Here is a 21,784-nt window from a genome sequence, read left to right as displayed (position 1 = left end):
TTTTATATTCATGTTTTCATTTATAGAAATCTTCACAAGCTGTCAATTTGTTATCAAACCTTAATGTTAATAATACATTTTAATCTATTGAAATACAATATTGGCTTTTTGAACTAATAAATGGTACAGACACAGAATTAAGATACTACATTTTAGCTTTTTAAACAATTTTATCTTTAAAAAGTACATGTACCAGGATAGACAAAAATTACATACGTTACATAAACAACTGCTTTGTCTGTCTGTGCACCCTGTTCCTTCAGCTGGTCCAAATACCAGTTTAAACATGATGTATCCATGCCACTCTCACTGATGATGTCAAGATGGATGTATTTCCCCCAACCTCCACTAACTGACACCACATGCAAGATTGAGCAACGTTGATTTCTGAGAAAACTTAGTCAAGAATGACCTAATTGCCAAATTACAACCTGCACCAGTTGAAATTGTATACATGTATACATAATGGTAGGAAATTGTTTGATGATAGTATCCCCATAAAGGCAGAAATGAGCTGATAAATGGTAACCTGTCTGGTACCTCCCATTCAATGTGCACATTTCTGGACATCTGCACCTTTTCTATCAGGTCAGATCTTGTAGCAGCTGAACAGGTGGCAGTGAGGAGGAGAAGTGGCTGTTTGTGAAGAAGCTCCTCAACTCTATGATTGTATTGTTATAGAATCACTGGACCTCAAATTCCAAACTTGTGTAAACGAAACTTTCCTGACTTAAAATCTGCAGCATAGGCATTATATACATTCTAACTCATTTACAAATGGTACCAGCACTCAGCGATTTCAGTTAGCAGTGCATCTAAATTGTCTTGAACTTTGTGCAGTACAGCTGTCAAACCCATTCGGGTCGCGAAATTACATTACAATCACGAATAAATAATAAACGGATGAAACATTACCACAATAAACAGATAAGATGTAAATCTATATCAGTACTTTTACTGCAGCTACCCATTTTGGTGTATAATTTTGTAGAAAATACACAATTCGCTGGTGTTTACATTTATCGGAGGAATTTAGCGGAAGAAAGTGCCGTTTACAGGACAAACGACCAAAAACTACCGTAAGGCAACAAAACTACCCTAAGTATGTTCAGATACTGTATCGTCTGCTCAATATCGGACTGTAAATCAATTGTGCATTAATTGTATAAATGCAGAACAATCTTATTTTAGCGGATCTATCTTTTCTGAAAGCGTAAGAGCCATGACAGTTCTAAGTTTAGCGTAACGTTTTGATTGGTCGATCGTTTCCGCTATCGTTGCTGATTGGACGAGAGTGCATTTGAAGTTTTACGGGGGGACAATTTCGTTGTGAAATTCTAACGCCAGAAGCTTATAAATACGAGAAACAGACGTCAGTTGTCAGCTTTCCATCCGTCAGACACGGACATTAGGTCACGTTGTAGGTAAAAGATCCGCCATCCGCCAAAGCTCTAAACCGCTAAAACAAGACTACCGCTAAAGAACAGTTAAATTATTCGCCAGTATATTTATTTACATGTGTTATGTGTAAACTCTGGTTATAAAATCCGCCAAAACGAGATCGCCGCTAAAAACTCGAAATCCGCTAAAAGCTTACATTTTCTTAATAGAAATACGTACTTCCCCTATATCAAACATAGTAACACTGTGGAACATTGTGGAAGCTCATACCAAGGGTGACATTACGTAATAAGTCTCATTAAATTAAAGCATTGTTGTATTTTATTGAGTTAACACAATATTAAAAGTATAGAAATAGACATCTGTCTTTTATAAGTGAATATTCTCTAGGTAGTTTCGCATGCGGCCTGTATAAAAATCACTACCGTACCATCTCTATACTAAATAGCCCTGCCATCCTGTAACTTAAGCCTGGGCAATAGCAAATATAATAATAATCGTTCTGAAAAATAAGACCCGACGACGACAATTACAGTATTAAAAGCAGGCCTAAACTTATCTCCCCTATGAAAGAATTATAAAAAGGATTAAATGCAATAACAATCTGAGATGCATAAAAATAACATCCATTCCGATGGTCAGCTTTGTGGTGTGATCCAAAATAAGAATTATTTATTGCCATATAATCAGTGAAAAGCTGCATTGTTTGGCTGCTTTAGTTACATATATATATATATATATATATATATATTTATACCTACCAAGACTGAAGTAAATGAGCTTCATCCACAGCTAACACAGCAACATTGTTGTTGTAGGACCTGCTGTTAAGAAAGAAACGCCACCTGTCCAGCTGCTGCAACACCTCTGGTGGGAAAAATACCACCTGGTACTTCGCATCTTGCAGACCTGGATTTGAATTCAAATGTAAATATTAAATAAGGCTTCATTAAAATACCTTTTTAAATATGAGCCCCACCCTGAGAAAACCAACATAGCGGCTTTTCGATCAGCATGGACCCAGACTAGCCTGCGCATCCGCACAGTCTGGTCTGGATCCATGCTGTTTGCTTTCAAAGCCTATTTCAATTAGGGAAACTGTTAGCTAACAGCATGGATCCTGACCAGACTGCGCGGATCTGGATCCATGCTGGTCGCAAAGCCACTATGTTGGTTTTCTCATGGCGCGGCTCAAAATATCACACTGGTTTATGATAACTTTTGGACTGAAACAGTACAACAACTTTCACTTGTATATCTCTATTTTTCACTTTTATACATTTCTCACAATGACAGACTTATGCAACATTCTCTACTACACTACTCCGCTTTGTGCTAGGGGCCTACACCTATTTATGCCAGGGGCCTACATTTTTAAAGATGTGCTGTTGTTTGAAATAATTGGTGTAAGGTTGAAATTTACCTTTTCTTTCATCAGCTGACAGGTCAAGACCAACTGCTATGGCCTTCACCCCCATTTTGGTCGTCCATCAACGTCCGGAGTGGTGACACAACCATGCTGACCTGACCCTTTCAACAGGCCTGGCAACAGATACATAACTGTCATGCCATACTCTGTGGGGAAGATGGCCACACAATCCTCACAGTCTAAAATTTTATTTATGACAGCGGTTTGTTTCCCCTTCAAGGCATCAATGGGGAAGTTGTAGTTTTTTTCAGATTTGCAAAGGAAGACTCGACCGACATCTTGGAATTGCAGAAATCACCTGATCACGCTTTCAAGAGTTTTAGTTTTGAGCTATTTCTTAAAATAAACTATACATACCAGTTTTCTTAAGGATTTATCTATGAAAAAATAATTCAAATCAATTTCAATAAAGAATACCCTTTTCCCATTTATTTTTTGTCACCGGGACGCTGATGCAACTCAAACACGAAGGGGCACATGATAGTGCTCTCTTAGCGGTTCGCGCGGGTGGGTAAAAGGTCAGTCACGTATTCAAATGAGCAAGATGGCGGCGTAAAGTAAAACGTTTCAGGCCAGTTCGAAATTGGCAGGTATTTCTGCCTTCAATCATGGGTTTTGATGCGTGTAATATGGTACAATGGTAGATTTTACTATACATTAACGGATTAAAAAGTGCTGCCGATTTCATTTAATATGTACAAACGCGAGCGTGTCAGATTTCTGGCACGATTATTGGTATGATTTCCCTACGGAGTACGCTTCAGCGCTCCCGTCCAAATCCAGCATATAAAACGGGTGCGCTGAAGTATCTTAAGCTAATCTGGATGCTCCTCCCAATTTTTAAAGCTTTGCCGATGAGAAGAGAGTTTCACAAATGTTACGCCAAATAAGAGATCATGCCTATCAGACTTTTGAACATGTAATCTACATAAAGTAGGTTGATTTCCACTCTATTTGGGGGCAGTTGTAAACTATTTGTGAGCACCAGTTTGCAAGAAGGTAATTCTGCACGTTCAAAACTTTGATTAAATCCCAATTTTTCAAAACTTAAGAATAAACTTAACTGGTTTGAAAGATGAAAATATTGAGTCGTGTGCTTGATTTTTATGCTAGATTGAGTAAGCCCAAGTTTATTTCCTGTAATAGCATAATCACTCGGGATACGTTAGTACCCTTGCCCTACTGGGCTCGCGCACCAACTAATCCGATGTTATATTACAAAAAAAGACATTAGTCATACTTTAAAAAATGAGATGAAATTTACACGAAGACTGATTTTTCCTTTTTGTTTGCCTTGCGCAGATTTTATTCAATGTTATCCGGATAAATTACGTTACGTCAACACTTCCAGTTTATCAAGCGTGCAGAACCACCTTAGATCATCCAACATTTATTGTTAGCAGAATTCTTCTCTTAGCGAAGACAATATGTTTAGGTTGAATTTGTTTTATTAAAATTATAACAATCTGCAAAAATGAAGAGACAGAAGTGTTATTGATATAAATGAGAGGAGAGAAAATTGCGTCAAAACGATTCACTGTGTATAACATTATTTTGTTATGTGAGAGGGAATACAGTAACATTAACATCTTTGTCTCAAGAAATTTTCATTATCTGTATGTATTATTTGTGAATTTTTTTCAGTTTCACATATAAGACCTTTTATTGGTATTCTTCCTTTCCTAGTTTCGCTTTCATGAACAAATTAATGTAGCATTACATTACTTCTGTTAACTGAATCGCTACAACAAAATGAAACACTCAGAAGTTACGTAGATTAGAAAACATCTTATTTCTTAACAGTGTTTTGCTCAGCTATTGTTTAAAGCATCTCTTGAATTATATGACATAATTCTGACAATATAACAACATGGAGCCTTTTGAAGTAGACGATGCACACATATTGAACAAAATGTCAACCGATTTTGTCTGTGTTATCTTTGGGAAACGAATAAACTCAGCCTGTCATCTGATCCATATACTAGCTTACAAAAACAACCATCTTTACATTAAATATCTATCAGAACATATAAGGGATACATGGTAGTAAAGAATGTACCAGATAATGTAAATGATGAAGCAAAAAAGGGGAAAAATCAGCAAGCACTTTACATGTCTTTCAAAGCGTATCTAGTAATTCCAGTTTTAACACGAAAAGAATTTTCATAATACGGTTATTTTAAAGAAAGAAACAAGCAGAACAATATTAAATATTTCGAAACATAAATGTATAAGAAACAAAAGATTACAATAAACATGAATCCGTAAACGGATGTATAGAAATCACCTATCACGCAACATCCGGAGGAAATACGACATCGACAAAACGTTACATTACAAATCCCCTGTTCACCTTTTCAACATAATACCCGCTAGTGTTTACACATCCGATGTTTGCTGATCCATTTCTGGAATATTTCTATGTACCACTCTTTGTCAAGAGTAGAAATAGGCACAAGATCACAGTTATTTGCCATTGGTTGACAACAATAATGAAGTGGTTACGCGGAAAATGGTTCCTCTGTTTGATGGTGTTTTGAGTGAAAGACCTGCAGTAAATGGCGTAATTGAATAAACGAGAAATAAAATAGAATGTACATATACAATTTGACAGAATGAGAATGTCAGAATATGCATAACATGACTTTTTGATAGGTAGTTTTGCCTGTTTGCGGCCATCTAGAGAGTATTCTTCATATTACGCATGTGATTTTGTTCAAAATGGTTAAAAAAAAAGAGCCGGTCAACCCTATGTTTATTCTGTTGTGTTCAGGTATTTTGGGGTGTTTGGAATGCATGCAAAATTGCAATAGTGTCCAATGTCTATATAGAACATATAGTAAAAATAACTGTGGTCTTATGCAAGATAAATTTCTCTGTGAGGTTTGCATAAGGTCAATGGTCGACTCAAAGCGTTGGCCGCGTAACTCGGCTTTGGGTTCCGGAAAAGTATGGAATTCCATGGGGGTCAGATCAGGACTGTAGGGCGGATGCTCTAACAACTCGAATTCGAGGACACTGATCTCAAGCAGTGTTGATGCCACTCTGTTAGCCGGTGCATTATCCTGATGTAGAATAATACGGTCCAGATCTGCTTTCGGACGCTTCTTTTATAGAGCGTCATCAACACGGCTTCAGTGTCCTCGGATTCGAGTTGTTAGAGCATCCGCTTTGAGTCGACCTCTGACCTTATACAAACCACACACAGAACTTTTCTGCTCTTGACAAAGTGTGGTACATGGAAACATTCCAGAAATGGATCAACAGACACCGGAAATGTGTAAACATAGCCGGGGAATATGTTGAAAAAGTGAACAGGGAACTTGTAATATAACGTTTTGTTAACGTCATCGACGTAGTATTTGCTCCGGGTGTTGCGTGATAGGTGATTTCTACGGAAGCTTGTATGTACCCCCATCGACTTGAACAACACAAGTCGTCAAAATTACGACGACAAGCCTCTATATACCACGTCATGTTGACAAAAGATATGTCATCATGTTATGGAAACGTTAATTGGGCACCCGAATGTTGAGTTAATGTGGTTTGAAATCGTCTTTTTGTTTGTGGTTTGTCCACTTTAAACACGGTATCTCATAAATTATTTTTTCTACTTTATGCATTAATGTTTCTGCTTTTCCAATTATTTTGATCCTTAATGTTGTTATGTTTAAGCAATATACCAGAAGTTTTTTTAATACAAAACTGTTCTTTATAACATGTAGATATAATGGAACAGGTCTTGACGAGGAAAAGGATCGCCTCCTGGCGACATGATTGGGTTATATCGACATCTGTTTTTACAGAATGCCGTTATAATCTAAGTAACTCTACATCGCGGGACAACTTTGCAACAACATTGCACTTGTGACACTGGGGCCGTAATTTGTTCAGGCGTAAGTGAATATTTAATTTAGTATATTGAATTTGCTGCATCTGTCTTGCTGTTTTTTATTTCACGTGCTGTATAAATCATCGTACCTCTTTATTCAATATAAAATATGTAATTTTTAGAATATGATTAAGTACATAGCGAGGCCCAATTTAAAAAGGGAAAACGATTCACTTTCTTTTTCAATAACAATAACCTTAAATTTCTGTCCACCCCTCCCCCACCTAAAAAATCGTATATGTTTGGCATTTTCTATGCGCCACGAATCAAAATATTTAGGGTATGTTTCTAGTTACTCCCCTTAGAAATTATATTGTATTGTACTACTTACTCCCCTTAGAAATTTTTACGCCATATGTATATTACGAACAGACTTTAAAATTAAAACGGGTACGGTAATTTCTATCGTACGTTTGAATATATTTTTCGATATTGATAAAACTTTTTTCATTAAGTTACTGTTAGCTTTGCCCATAGGCATAGCGTTCTTTCATGGGATGATGTTTTTATGCCCCCGAAGGGAGGCATATAGTTTTTGAACCGTCTGTCAGTCCGTCGGTCTGTCAGTCTGTCCGCAATTTTCGTGTCCGGTCCATATCTTTGTCGTCGATGGATGGATTGCCTGATCGGCTTACGACATAAAAATATTTCTTGAACAATAAAAAAAGCCTCAGATATTTCTTTCAAATTTGGTGAATTTATTAAGCTTTATAGTTTGGTTAGAATTATTTCCCTTTTACAGATTTGTATGATGCATAATATTTGAAGTCCTTAGAAATTATGTTTAAATACAAGATTTAAAATAGAAAAGGTTTCTGTTGCTCCAAACTAGTGTGCTAATACATATATTCTATGTATTTGGGGTTAGTACTTAGTTTCTGGTGCAGATATTTCAACATTTTCTTTACAGGTTACATTTGTAGTGCTTGTAGGTTGGGTAAACCCTTTAGCAACGCGGTTGAGTGTCCACCTTCAGATCACAAGGTCCGGGGCTCGAATCCCGGGAGGGACCTTGGTATTTTCTCTCTCAGGATTTACTTCATATAATTCTATGATATTTAAAGTGAAAATATAGTAATATTTATAGATCTACATCTGTGTATTGGCGCAACAATTTAGAGCATCATATAGAAAACCATTGATGCTTTTTCTGTTTTAAACTTTGCATTTGAACGTAATTTTTATCGACTTCAAGAGGTATGGCTCATAAAAATATGAAAAAGGGAAATAATTCTAACAACACTGAAGGCAACCAAATTATATTAATTTCAATTTGTATCATATTTAATGCTTAATAAATTGATCAATTTTGAAAGAAGTATCTTTGTTATTTTTCAAGAAATATTAGTTTTTATGTCATAAGCCCGAAATTGGTTTTAAATGTTTGTAAAATGAAATTTAAAAAAGAATATCAGACCATATAAAAATAATATATAGAGACAATATTCTATTTTTGTATGATTGCATGTTTTTTTTTCCAAATTTCATTTTTAAAAACATAGCAGGTGGCGTATTCCTGTGGTTTAGTGGACCTGTCACTGTACTGCACATTATAACCCATATGGGTGCATTTCAACCTTTACTTTGTAGATGGAAGAGGAATCCAGAAAGGTTTTGAAGATATGCCATGGACAGAGAAGAGTGGGCGTAGTTGCTTCAAACATAGAGATGCTGAAAGAAAAATGTGAGTGCTCACCATTAATGTGTAGCCTAAGAAAGTGGGATACAGATTATCATTGAGTTTACAGGTTTTTCTTAACTATAAATGAACAGATTTAGTGTTTGAAAAGGAGATACTTGATTTAACATGGAAAAATCTTTAAAAATTTTCTAAAAATAAACCAGAAGGCCTAGATCTTAGATATTTGACAGTAGCATTGCCTAGTAGACTTCTACAAAATTTATTCAAATCATGATCCCCAGGGTCAAATTGACCCCGCCCCATGGGGTTACTTGATTGTAGATAGAAAAATCTTCAAAATTTTCTAAAAATAAACCAGAAGGCCTAGAGCTTAGATATTTGATATGTAACATTTCCTAGTAGACTTCTACAAACTTTGTTCAAATCATGATCCCCAGGGTAAAATTAGATATTTGACATGTAGCATTGCCTAGTGGACCTCTACAAAAGTTTTTTCAAATCTTGACCCCCCCCCCCCCCCAGGGTCAAATTGACCCAGGCCCAGGGGTTACTTCATAGTACATAGGGAAATCTTCATAAATTTTCTAAAAATAAACCAGAAGGCCTAGATCTTAGATATTTGATATGTAACATTTCCTAGTAGACTTCTACAAACTTTGTTCAAATCATGATCCCCAGCGTAAAATTGGCCCGGCCTCAGGAGTTACATTTTCTAAAAATCATCAGTTTGACATTTGAAACATGTAGCTCATATTATTCTGGTGAGCGATCAAGGGTCATCATGACCCTCTTGTTACTAAAGAGTTCCAGTTTTCAAGCACCGCTGTTTGAAAATTGCCATTTTAGAATTGAAGTAATAAGTGTGTAGGTGTGATTTATCAGTAGAATAACCCTTACACATAAGAACTCAAACCCCAGGTTATTCTTTTGATAAACCACAGTTACAAACTTATTATTTCTTAAAAAATTTGATATCTAAGAATGTTAAAAATTATCATATAAAAGCTGCATTTCAATTTTATCTGATTTTATTTATTTATTATATATATTTTTTAATTTGTACTATCTTTATTTTTATTTATTTTCAGTAAAACTTTGGGCCTAAATCTGCACTATGACAAATATCTAGAAGGTTAAGGTCATACTTGGAGTTTGTTGGGATGGCACCTGGATTTCCCAGGATAATCCTTTGAACTTTCCATTAATTATAAACTTGGCGTGATGTTACATTTTCCTATGTTTCAGTAGTTTATGCAATTTCAGATGAATTTAAAACAATGGTATTTATTTACATGTAAATAAATTGATATTGCAGGTACAGAGAAGTTTGGTATCACAAGTTTGAGGTTTGTGTTGCTGGAAGACGGCACTGAGGTTGACGAAGAATACTTTCAAACTTTGCCACAAGATACGTGTTTGATGGCTTTGGAAGAAGGGAAAGAATGGACAGGTAAGATGTTAAATATTATTATTAATACAAATCTGTGTCTGTTCAGCACTATCTTTTATGGCTGAATAATTTGCTCACAGCTATGAAGTGAATGCTTACCAGTAAAATTATTGCAGTGGTTTGCTTAATTATATCTTTTATAATTTCAACAATGCTGTTTTGTAGAAAATGTTAAGTTAATGGCATCACTATATTAGATTGCTCCAAAAAAAGTAAATATTAATTACATTTATTTGACCATGAATCACAGCAAAAGGGCCCTCCAGGTAAAAAAATGCAATGTAGTGAAAATTGTACAGCTCAAAGGTTGCATGAAAATTATAGATTTCATAAAATTTCAGGTTGATATCTCTCGTTTTGACAAAGTTACGCTATTTTCAATACTGTATATATATATAGGTACTGATGTCATTTTCATTGTTACATTACTTAATTTAGAATATGACATTTTTGGACCATTTCTACTTTCTGCATGTAGGGATTTTGAAGTAATTTGGCACAAATTATCACCACTATGAGAAGGCATCCTTTCTAGAATTACTTCCCTAATTTGTTTCTTTAAATAGCTTAAATTGTAACTTCTCTATTCATGAACTTAGGGAATAATCAAGACTGCTTTTTTGTGGTACATTTGTGATACATCCAAGTTTTAGTTGTATTTCAAGCTACTCTGCATCGAATAAGTGTTTTTGTGGACTGATATAGATTTTTTTATTGATTGAATTACAGTGTTTGATTTACAGCATGTTGTTTATATTTATTACAATATGGTTTTACATCATTGACAACATAAAGCTCTTGATGGGTGCATTTGTGAGTTTTGCACCCTTGTTTTTCAATAAGTTTTACAGGTTTTTTAAGGTGAGACAGTTAACACACTAAACCCCTTGAAGCATTTCAAGGAGACTTGGTAGAAATGCTGATCATATCAAGAAGATTTGCAGAATGCATGTTTCTTTGGCTGGCTTTATGGTCAAGGTCACACTTGGGGATCAGAGTTAACCATTAGCAAATTCATGTCAACTCTGTAACTCTTGAACCCCTATAAGCATTTCAAAAACAATTGGCAGAAATGTTCATCACATCAAGACAACAGGCAGACCGCTTCAAGGTCAAGGTAACACTTAGGGGTAAAAGGTTTAATATTAGCAGTTTCTTGCCCGCTCTGTAACTCTTGACCATGTGGAAGGATTTCAACGATACTTGGTAGAAATGTTCACTACATCAGGAGGACTTGCAGAGCCCATGTTTTGGATGGCTTGCTTCAAGGTTAAGGTCTCATTTAAATAGGTCATACAGCTAACAACACTTAAAAGGAAATATATCAGCGAAACATTAACTATCACAGATATCTTCAGGCATCTTGCGATGCTCTTGTTAAATCTATATCATTTTCAATATGTTTGTTGTTGCTTTTGTTCCTTCTAGACATTTGCTTAAGGGAACCCTTGCAACACCTGTATGAGTTAATTTTGAAGCAAAGACAATTCTAAACTCAATTGCTGTTTCTCCCCTTGTTAGGAACACCTTTATGTAATATTAATTGACCAGGTTCTTGAATATCTTTTTACAGCAGAGGAAGAGCCTAAGAACATGAAGAAGAGGAACCTTGATGAAAATGAAAATGGTAATATTTCTGACAGGATTTTGTAGAATGAGTTATGTTACTGAAAGAAAGCTGTAATTAAGTAAATTTCTTTTTTTTTTTTTTCATTATAAAAATAATCTTTTACTGCCTATTTATGCTAAGAAAAGGTTTGTTAACAGTAAAATTAACTATGTGCTCTTTATTCTGATTATCTCTATACTTTGAAATATTCATGTGACTATAATGCCTTTTACCAAGAGCTTAACATGGTCACATACCATACAAGTTTGATTGTATTGGGAACAACATAATTTATATTCTTTGCTTTTACACTAGATTGGATTTAAAAATAGCTTTCATGTTTCCTGTTGCTACCAGTGTAATTTGTTTGTCCTAATGAAGTTAAGACCTCCTTTATGAAGCAGTAATCTGTGGTCAAATTTTAAACTTTCATAAATGGCAATTTTAGTAGGAAGCCTCTTTTCCTTGAAGGTGTTTGCTCTCCCTAGAGTGTCTCACATATGATAGCCCCTAGGACTGACAGTATTGCAGAAATTATGTGCTTTTTATGTATTAATTATGTCAAAGGTGTTTTGTATTGGAATATTAGGTTATTAATGGCATAAGTGATCACTATGTTAAAAAGTATTAGAAAGAGGAAAAGACAATGTTCTGTCAGGTCCTATCTAAAAGCAGTAAACATTGTGATTAAATCTTAACATTCTTTTTGCAGATACAAATGTGAAAGTATTAAAACTTATGGAAACATTAAGAGATAAAGGGAGGAGAGGTGACAAGCCTTCAGTAAGTACTTTGGTGTTAAAATTTGATAAAAACATGCATGGTATTATGATGATTCTGAAGAGTACAAATTTATCCAGTTAAGAACATTTATAAAAATCAACTTAAGATTACACAAGTCTGCCACTGGGCAGTAAAGTTGCTTGACTGTTAATTTTTTTTAATGTGACTCTTTTTAACTTGTAAAAGCCTACTATTTCACTTGTCAAAACTTTCAATATATTGAATTTGCAGTTTTTATCTCATTTTCATTATACACATGTACTGATTTTTGTTGAAGCACAGCTTTATGCTTCTTTGATCTTGGATGCTTTCAAAAAATAAGTGTTGATGTGACCATTTAAAAATATCTAGCCAGCTTTTTAGGTTTTGAACAGTATTATCTGTTGTACTTGAATGATAAATGTGCATTTTAGGCATCTGGCAAACAAAAACAGAAGCTGCTTTCGGTAAATGTAGGGTGGATGCACTATTCATATCGAGAACAAAAATACAAGCTAATTAAAGCTACTAGAGAGCATCCCGCTTCTGGACCTAGAATCACCAAATTAGACCCATCTCAGACAATGTCAGCTCTGCTGGTACGCCTGAAGGAAATCTTCTTCCCTGAAAAGCGGAGCCCACTTGGGCATGAGAAAAAGTTCACATTTTCAGTTGGAAACTTCAAAGGAGAGGCGTTAGACCCAGAAATGACACTAGAAAGTTATGCAAATGACCTCTCCAAACCAAGCATCTATCTTCAAACAAAACAGGTAAGCAGATTTTATTTACGGTTACCTCTAGATATATTCTTTCTATTGAAGCTTTTGTCTGAAATTGCAATAATAACAATTGTACCAGCATTTCGTTTAATGTGAAATAATGTTAGAGATCACATTCTTAGATAAGTTGATCTCAACACACTTCTCCTTGCCCAAATTGGAGATTGGCTAGCAAGAAATCAGTTAACTTTAAATGTCTTTAAGTCAAAGGTCAATTTAACAGATTAAACAATTCAAATAGTGAAAAAGCACTGTTTTGCTATATATTATTTCTGAAATGAATGTAGAAATTTCTGTCAGCGCAACATATTTTTATTTAATATTCCTTGTTAGAGTTATGACCATTTTTGTTGGTGCATATAAATTGGTACTAGGCTTTTAAAAAAACATCCTTGTTTATGTAATGATTATTTACTTTTAGGAATCACTCCTGATGATTAACACAGACAGCAGTTCTGACTCTGATTTTGAATTACCAGCCTTTACGTTTCCCAAAACAGGAAATCACCAGACAGCAAATATTCAAGAAGATGAGATACTTAATTTGCAGGTATGTCTTTTTTTAGCAAAACTCTGGCTAATAAATAAAACAACCATGCTGGTAGTTATGGTTCAAAGAAGTCTTGAAAACAACTTTAACAAGAGCTGTCATATAGTATAATATTAGCTATCTTAGGGAAATTGTTCATATCTGTAAAGTTCTAAGTAATACAACAATCTTTTAAGTGAAAAAAAGGGTCATAATCCTAAAAAATGCTTGTTAGAGTTGCTTTCTTCTGTATATATATATAAATATATTAGGGTCATGTTGATAAACAAAGGTGCAAACTATCAAAGCAATATGTCAATGGACTTTGAAGAAATGTTGGCTGGTAAGCAAACCTTAACATAAATTGATCAGTAATCAGTGCATATTCTTGGTGAAAAAAGAGCAATAATTCTGAGTAAATGCTTGCAAGAGTTGTCTTATCCTGTTTATTTATTGGGGTCATGTTAGTTAACACATGTGCCAAATATAAAGCAATATGTCAATGAACTTTGTAGATATTAGGGGTTGTAAGTGATCTTTCTCATTTTCTATATCAATGCTTTAAGTCCAACAGGGCCACAGTGCATTTAAAGATAAAGTGGTCAGCTCCTTTCTGCACCTTGGGTTCATGTTAGTAAACAAGTATCAAAGGAATACTGCAATGGACTCAAACATGTCCTTGGGGTCATTATACTAGGACACTGGCAAAGTCCTATAACTCTGACTGCATTTTTGAAGAATTATGCACATTTTGTACTTAAACAAATCCTGGCATTACTTGCATCTTCTTATCTGCAATACTACATAAGATATTGAATTTAGATCGTATATTTAGGGTCATTCTGTAAGGTCACCCATAACTGATCTGTATTTTAGCCCTCTTTTCATGTTTAAAGGAGTTTTCCATCAATTGTATTCAACTGAAACTTAACACATGCCTTTATAGTCATTAGCCAAGTCCATAACTCGTACCTGCATATTAGTAGAATTATTTCTCGTAAGCACTGAAACACTTTTGCTAAAACAGTTACTTTGCCCCTGTGTGTGACAAGTACTTACTTCATGTATAGGCTTATTATAAGAAACTTTGAAAAATTACTTTTCTGAATCCATAAAGAATAGCTAGACTTCTGATATTTTATGTGTGTTCTGTCAGAGTTTTACTATATTGTTTGAATTATTGCCCTTGGTTAAAAATGTGTGTTACATATATTTGATTATTTGATATTGTTATAGAAAAGAGTACCAAAACAAAAATGATGATTGTTTTTCAGAATTGAAGTCATTTTTTAAAGAAATATACTTAACTTAATGATCATTTGCTTGCAGGTTTTGGAAACACTTCCCATGCCTTCTTCATCCAGTTTACCAAACTTTGTGAGTGCTGATACACCAAATGTAAGTGTAACTTATACTAAATTTACATAACTCTGTATTGCAAAATGACAGAATTATATCCCCTCTTTATTTGCTACTTATAATTATCATTATAGTCATAATCTTTCCATGTTGTGCATGTGGTCTTTGTATACAGCTTTAACTGTACATCAATTTTGTAATGCTAAATGAGATAATGTTGTATTGCACCAAAAGTTTAAATTCTTTGACATAAGGTTAGATAGGCATTACATTTCATTCATAACATTTCTTCAGTCATGCCTGTTTTCCTCAGTGGGAAAAAATCTTTTATGCTTGGCTTTGTTTCCATATAACATATTTCAGGTCTCTTTAATTCATCAGTATGTATAAATTATATCTCCCACCACACAGTTGTGTGGGTTGTTGTGTTTGACCATAAGACCTAGGCCAAGTTCGATAACTATCCGAATTTATCTGGACATATTGAAGTTACGGCCCTTGAACTACCAAAAATCGGCCTTTTCACTATTGTCCGCACTCTAAGTCAAACCATTTTCATCCGATTTTCACCAAACTTTTACAAAATGTTTTTGACCAGAAGACCTCGGCCAACTTTGATAATTAGCAAAGTCGGTTCAGGCTTTTTGAAGTTATGGCCCTTGAATTACCAAAATATATGCCTTTTTACATCTGTCGGCTCTCTAAGTCAAACATTTCTCATATGATCTTCACCAGACTTAAACAAAATGTGTTTGACCATAAGACCTAGGCCAAGTTCAATAACTAGCCAAATCGGTTCAGGCTTATTGGAGTTATGGCTCTTGAATTACCAAAAATCTGCCTTTTCGCCCTTGTTCGCACTCTGAGTTGGACAATTTTTGTCCAATTTTCATCTAACTTTTACAAAATGTGTTTGACATTAAGGCCTCGGACAAATTCGATAATTAGCAAAATCAGTGTAGATGTTTTGTAGTTACGGCCTTTTGATTAACGAAAAATCTGCCTGTTTACTCTTGTCCGCTCCGAAAGTTGAACATTTCTCATCCGATCTTCACCAAACTAGGACAAAATGTTAGGCCATTACACCTTAGCCAAGTTCAATAACTAGCCAAAGCCACAAAGGCACTTTTGATTTATGGCCCTTGGATAAGTGGTTGCACCTTGTCGGCATCTAATTTGATCTACAATTTTAAACCATCAGGAGAATGTAGATACTATTCATTGGGGGCAGTTGTGGGAGACATGTGCTTTTCTCACCCCAGTTTTAGACTGAATTGCATATTCCAGTACTTTTATAATAGTATAACCTTTGCTTAAACAATAGTGTGAAGGTATGGTGTTATTTCTGTTCTATATTCCTTATCCTATACACCATAACCTTCAGTTAAAAGAGTTTTGTTTCAACTTATATACACATGCATTTTCCCCCATAGGTTGTTGTTTGAATAGTCGAACTTTGCTGTCTTACTGACAGTTCTTGTTGATTTTTATGCTCATAATTCAAAAAGTATACTTGGCTTACGCTAAAAAAATGATATGTGCAGTTCAGGTAACATTGGTTTAAAAATAGGATTGGTAAGTGTTTTTTTTTTCTTGTAACAGACATAAGTTGTAACTGGTCACAGTGATATAACATATGCACACTGACACTAATTTATGCAATTATGCAATTCTTGGTGACATTTTGTTGTTGCATATTACACCAGGCTGGTCTTTAGTAGTGGAACAAGGTTCAAATCTTGTCCTCACTGAAGTTCTTCAGTGCCACTTAAGTTGTATTTGTAATATAGTTTACTTATTAAACCATACTTCTGCATGGAGTTCATTTTTGTTAAGCAAGTCTGACAAGAGACTATTGAAGGAGCATACCTTTTAAGTCAGATCAAAATATGCAAAGTAGTTTAGGAGTTTAGCCATTAGAAGCAAACTGCAGGCACACGAGGGGCGGCACTGGATAATGGACAGCTGTTGACCACAAGAGCTCACAACTGAACACTTTGTTCCCTGGTGTCTGAGCTAAAATACAGTCTAATAGATTAAAAAACTGAAAATTCTAAACAGCATTCCATATTCAAATTTCAGTCAGTTACAGCAGATGGAATGCCATGCATATAAAATGTTTTGACTAGAAGAGCCTTTATATAATTATGTTTATCTAATTAATATTTTCTAATAAGAAATACATAAATTTATTTATATATAGCTAAAAATTTTCGGCCTTTTGTTTTTATCTTCAACCTCATTTTTTTCCGCATTTTGCCTTTGAACAACTGGAGTTTTACCAGTCATTTTACAATCATCTCATAGGGGCAAAACTGTCTTGATTATTTTCATTCCAGCCTATTTTTTCCCTCAAAAATCTATAAAAAGTTGGTGGTGAAAAGGTTAGTCAGGTTACCTGAACCACACAGTCATATATGAATATAAAATGTTTATTGAGGCTCTACCCCGTTATATCTGGTAATATTTGGATTATTGCCTCTCATTTGTGACAAGTATACAAGTGGGGACACACCCCATGTTCACATTGAGCATTAATTGTACTTAAAGGGCCAAACTCCTAATATGTCTTTTATGCAAGTCTTTTGAACCTTAATGTTTTTGATGATTTCAGGGAGCTTCCCAAAATAATGCCATTCCTACAGTGATGCAAAGGGACACTGGTACACCAACAGTAAGTACAGTTTCGCATGTATTTGAGCATTAATGGGCCTGGATGAGATTTCACATACAGATCACTTAAGTCTATTAACATCTGTCATTTTTAGCTCGACTATTCGAAGAATAAGAAGAGCTATCCTACTCACCACGGCGTCGGCGTCACACCTTGGTTAAGTTTTTCGTACCAGTCCACATTTTGACAAAGTCTTTTGAGATAAAGCTTTGAAACTTTCAACACTTGTTTACCATCATCACAGCCAGTTATAGGCAAGAGCACATAACTCCATCAAGGATTTTGGCTGAATTATGGCCCCTTTTGACTTAGAAATTTGGGTTAATATTTCCTACCAGTTCATATTTTGACAAAGTCTTTTGAGATTAAGCTTTGAAACTTTCAACACCTGTTTACCATCACCATGTCCAGTTATAGGCAAGAGTACATAACTCCATCAAGGATTTTGGCTGAAATATATCCCCCTTTGACTTAGAAATCTTGGTTAAGTTTTTCGTACCAGTTCATATTTTTTGTAAAGTGTTTGACATATGGCTTTGAAACTTTTATCACTTGTTTAGTATAATAGTCTCTATCTGTAGGAAAGAGAACATATTAACTCTGTCATCTATTTTGGCTGAATTATAGCCCTTTTTGGACTTTGAAATTGGTTCTGTTTTCATACAAGTCCATGTTTTGTCAAAACTGTTTGACATATGGCTTTTAAACTTTGAACACTTGCTTATCATTGTGATTTACATCTGTAGGCAAGAGTGCATAACTATTTTGACTGAATTATGGTCCATTTTGGACTTTGAAATCGGCTTATATATTTTCATTTAGTGCAAGACTTATCGAAATCAAAGTGATACAGGAACATTGTTTGTCTAATCTATTTATTTCTTTTGTCTGAATATCCGTGGAAATATTTTGACCCCATTCTTCAATCAATTCTTCGAATAGTCGAGCGTGCTGTCATCAGACAGCTCTTGTTCATTGTCGTGGTTGTCACACTGTTTTTCTGCTCACTCAAGAAAACAATAACCCTTTAAACTTGGAGGTTAAATTAGCACAAGTAAATGATCTTATTTTTAGATGTTTTGGTCAAAAGCGTATAGGCCAAGGTGATCATTATATATTCTCTGTCCCCACTATTGGGGTATGTGGAATTTCCTTGGTCTGTCAGACTGGCCGTCAGTCTCTCCTTCCATCTGTCGTTCCATCAATGAATGTTTTGTCTTGCACAGTTCCAAAAGTACTTTATCACAGTTACCAAGCTTTATAGGAATGTTGTTCAGCATGTTCAGATGTGCACCTGGAGTTTCCGTCTCAGATTCATTCAGTGTAAAAATGGTCATTTAAATGTTGTGTCACACCTAGCACCAAAACTATTTGACATAGAGTCACCAATCTTTACTACAGGAATATATCTCAAAGGTCAGGGTCACACATATGATAATGACAAATTTAAATACCTCTTGCCCACATCATAGTTGTTTTAACAATTTGCTCAAAACACTTTATTAGTAACAGTATCTCTATTTTTCATATCTTTTGCCAGGTGACCCTCAGACTGCCAGCAGAATCTTCCACATGTCCTATTTGTTATGACAGAAAAAAGGATACAGTGGTTATTCCGTGTGGCCATCCTTTGTGCCATCCTTGTGCTGTCTACATCAGTGAAAATGACCAGAGATGCCCAATGTGCAGACAGACTGTAGACAAAATAAGTTGTGTGACTGCTTAAAGACTAACTTTGTTCATAGTTTATCAGTTGTAGATGACAGAGTCATACTTTTAGTTGTTTGAACAGATGTAGGCACGCCTTTCAGAAACAATATTAAATTTTGATTACATAATTTGGTATGATGCTTTATTATAAAGAGGAGGAGACTTGTATATTAAGTGGGTTTTCCTGTTCAGTTTTTCACAAATTTATGTTGTTAACTCATTTTAAGAATGTCACATTTGTATGTCAGTATCCTCCGCGAGGATCCATCGGTTTTACCAATATATGTATCTTCTTGTTTTTAGAATATTGTATGTACTATGTTTTAATGTTTTACTTCATTTGAAGATTAATTGAAGAAAATGTTAACTGCATCTGAAGATTGTTTTAATATTTTTTTAGCTCATCTGTCACGTAGCTTGCACTTAACTTGTATTGGCATAATTTGTCCTTTCTGAAAACTGGCCCGGCGTGAAAATTGACCCCGCCCTTGGGGTCACTTGATTTTAGATAGAATTCTACAGGAAAATCTTCAAAAAGTTTTAAAAAATAAACCAGAAGGCCTAGAGCTTAGATATTTTACATGTATTATTGTCTAGTGAACCTCTACAAAATTTGTTCAAAATTATGACGCCTAGCATCAAGCTGATCCCGCCCCAGGGGTCACTTGATTTATATAGGAATTTCTTTCCCCTAAAAGTACACCAGAGGACCTAGAGCTTAGATACTTGACATATATTAGTGCCTTGTAGACTTTTACAAAACTTGTTTATATCATGACCACACATGAACTTTTATCTTTGTTGAACTTTTATCATGACCTACTGACATACTTTTCTTTTTTTTACCTACAACCTTCAAATTTGGACCACATGTACATTTTTGCATACTAAATTGAACTTTGACCTTTGTTGACCTTGAATCTTATCGAATGACCCACTTTTCATTTTGCCTCCTGAAGTTACATGTAGAGGGCAAATATGCTATTAAACCAAATTCACAGCCCATTGTTTTCTTTTGAAGACAGAGTTATGAGACAGGTGAGCGATTTAGGGCCATTATGGCCCTCTTGTTTTAATTACCTTTCTGATTTCATTTATACTCTGATTGCAATGTGGTGGGTGAATAACCTCCATTTTAATTTTGATCCTTTGCGTACATTTTCTTTAATGTTACTTTTGACATTTTTATTTCATTGTTTCTGTTTAAAGTTTTGCTTTACTGCTTCTAAATGAGACATAATAATATGTATGTCCGTTGTAATCACAAGTTTGAGTAAATGATTACAAGTCTATGTTATAGACCTCTTGATTTTATCGTTATATCTTATGATATGTTTAAACTTCACTATACCAATGAACCTATACTAACAGAAAATAAAAACAAACCATTTTGAGTTTTGTGTTGGTTTATCACAGAATAACAGTTTTATGACGTGTAACATGTATAGTATGCTTCATCTGTATGTTTTGCTAAACTTTCAGTTTTGCTTGAAAATGCTCATTTATACAAGAATTACAAATTGTGGAAACAAGTTAATATTGTGGTTCTGGTAACCTGACCTCCCCTATTTATTTGCCCCAACCCTAAATCATTTTATGGCATTTTGCTGAATAATATCATCTAATAAAAGTTTTGAGTTCTTAAGCCTAAATAAAATATTTTTTAAAAATAAAATGTTTTTATGCCCCGAAGGTGGGCATATTAAAATCGCACTGTCCGTCTGTCCAGGCAAACAGAGTGTTTATGAGCTTCAGTCGTGTCTGGAGCATAACTCTAAATGTATTGAAGCTACTTTGTTATAACTTCACACAATGATAGAGCTTTTTGAGGGAAAGTGCAATGACAAAGAACTATAACTCTGCATGGTCCTATTTTGGAATTATCTCCCATTGTGTAAAACTCTTCTGCAGAGCATTATCATAAAACTATTAAAGCTACTATGTTTGTAACTTCACACATTGATAGAGCTTGTTGAGGGAAGTGCAGTGCTGAAGAACTATAACTCTAGACGATTCCATTGTTGAATTATCTTTCTTTTATGTTAGAATTTTGTCTGGATCATAACTTGAAAAGTATTGAAGTTACAATGTTGTATCTTAACATAATGATGATATAGCTTGTTGAGAGGAACTGAAATTGCAAAAAAAGTATAACTCTGTATGATTTTGCATTAAATTATCTCCCTCCATGTATTAATCTTTTGCTTTAACTAAATGGGCATTTACGTTTTACAAGCAGTTATTTATCCCCCTGCCAAAGGCGAAGGGGATATTAGAAAGGCTCTCCGTCCGTCCGTCTGTGCGTCCGCAACAATCTTTGTCCGGAGCATAACTCCAAAAGTACTGGAGGGATTTTCTTCAAACTTCATACACTGATAGAACACATTGGGAGAAAGTACAGTGTGCAAGAACAATAACTCTACCTTGCCTATTTTTTGAGTTATTTCCCTTTATCATATTTTCTTAAAAAATTTTGTCCGGAGCATAACTCCAAAAGTACTAGAGTGATTTTCTACAAACTTCATACACTGATAGAACACATTGGGAG

The 21,784-nt window shown here is 34.8% G+C and overlaps 1 protein-coding gene across 1 annotated transcript; it reads left to right on the top strand.

Moving 5' to 3' along the window:
* The first annotated feature begins 6,472 nt into the window (after window positions 1-6,472).
* Window positions 6,473-21,427, top strand: LOC123538901 (uncharacterized). The gene is made up of 10 exons (XM_045323310.2): window positions 6,473-6,726; window positions 8,313-8,406; window positions 9,680-9,814; window positions 11,388-11,441; window positions 12,136-12,206; window positions 12,620-12,955; window positions 13,386-13,514; window positions 14,823-14,891; window positions 17,467-17,526; window positions 19,067-21,427. The coding sequence occupies exons 2-10, from the start codon at window positions 8,313-8,315 to the stop codon at window positions 19,250-19,252; spliced, it is 1,134 nt and encodes a 377-aa protein (XP_045179245.2). The 5' UTR covers window positions 6,473-6,726; the 3' UTR covers window positions 19,253-21,427.
* The last annotated feature ends 357 nt before the right edge of the window (window positions 21,428-21,784 follow it).

This window comes from Mercenaria mercenaria, chromosome 2 (assembly GCF_021730395.1).
Source record: "Mercenaria mercenaria strain notata chromosome 2, MADL_Memer_1, whole genome shotgun sequence".
Classification (NCBI taxonomy): domain Eukaryota; kingdom Metazoa; phylum Mollusca; class Bivalvia; order Venerida; family Veneridae; genus Mercenaria; species Mercenaria mercenaria.
The sequence above is the reverse complement of the archived record's forward strand: the minus strand, read 5'-3'. Positions and strand labels throughout refer to the sequence as shown.

What these genes read in the sequence shown, in the direction of transcription:
- LOC123538901 (XM_045323310.2), top strand. Translation starts at nt 8,313, where the DNA reads ATGGAAGAGGAATCCAGAAAGGTTTTGAAGATATGCCATGGACAGAGA. An exon ending in AGAAGGGAAAGAATGGACAG is followed by an intron (nt 9,815 to 11,387) that starts GTAAGATGTTAA and finishes ATCTTTTTACAG; the next exon opens with CAGAGGAAGAGCCTAAGAAC. An exon ending in CCTTGATGAAAATGAAAATG is followed by an intron (nt 11,442 to 12,135) that starts GTAATATTTCTG and finishes TTCTTTTTGCAG; the next exon opens with ATACAAATGTGAAAGTATTA.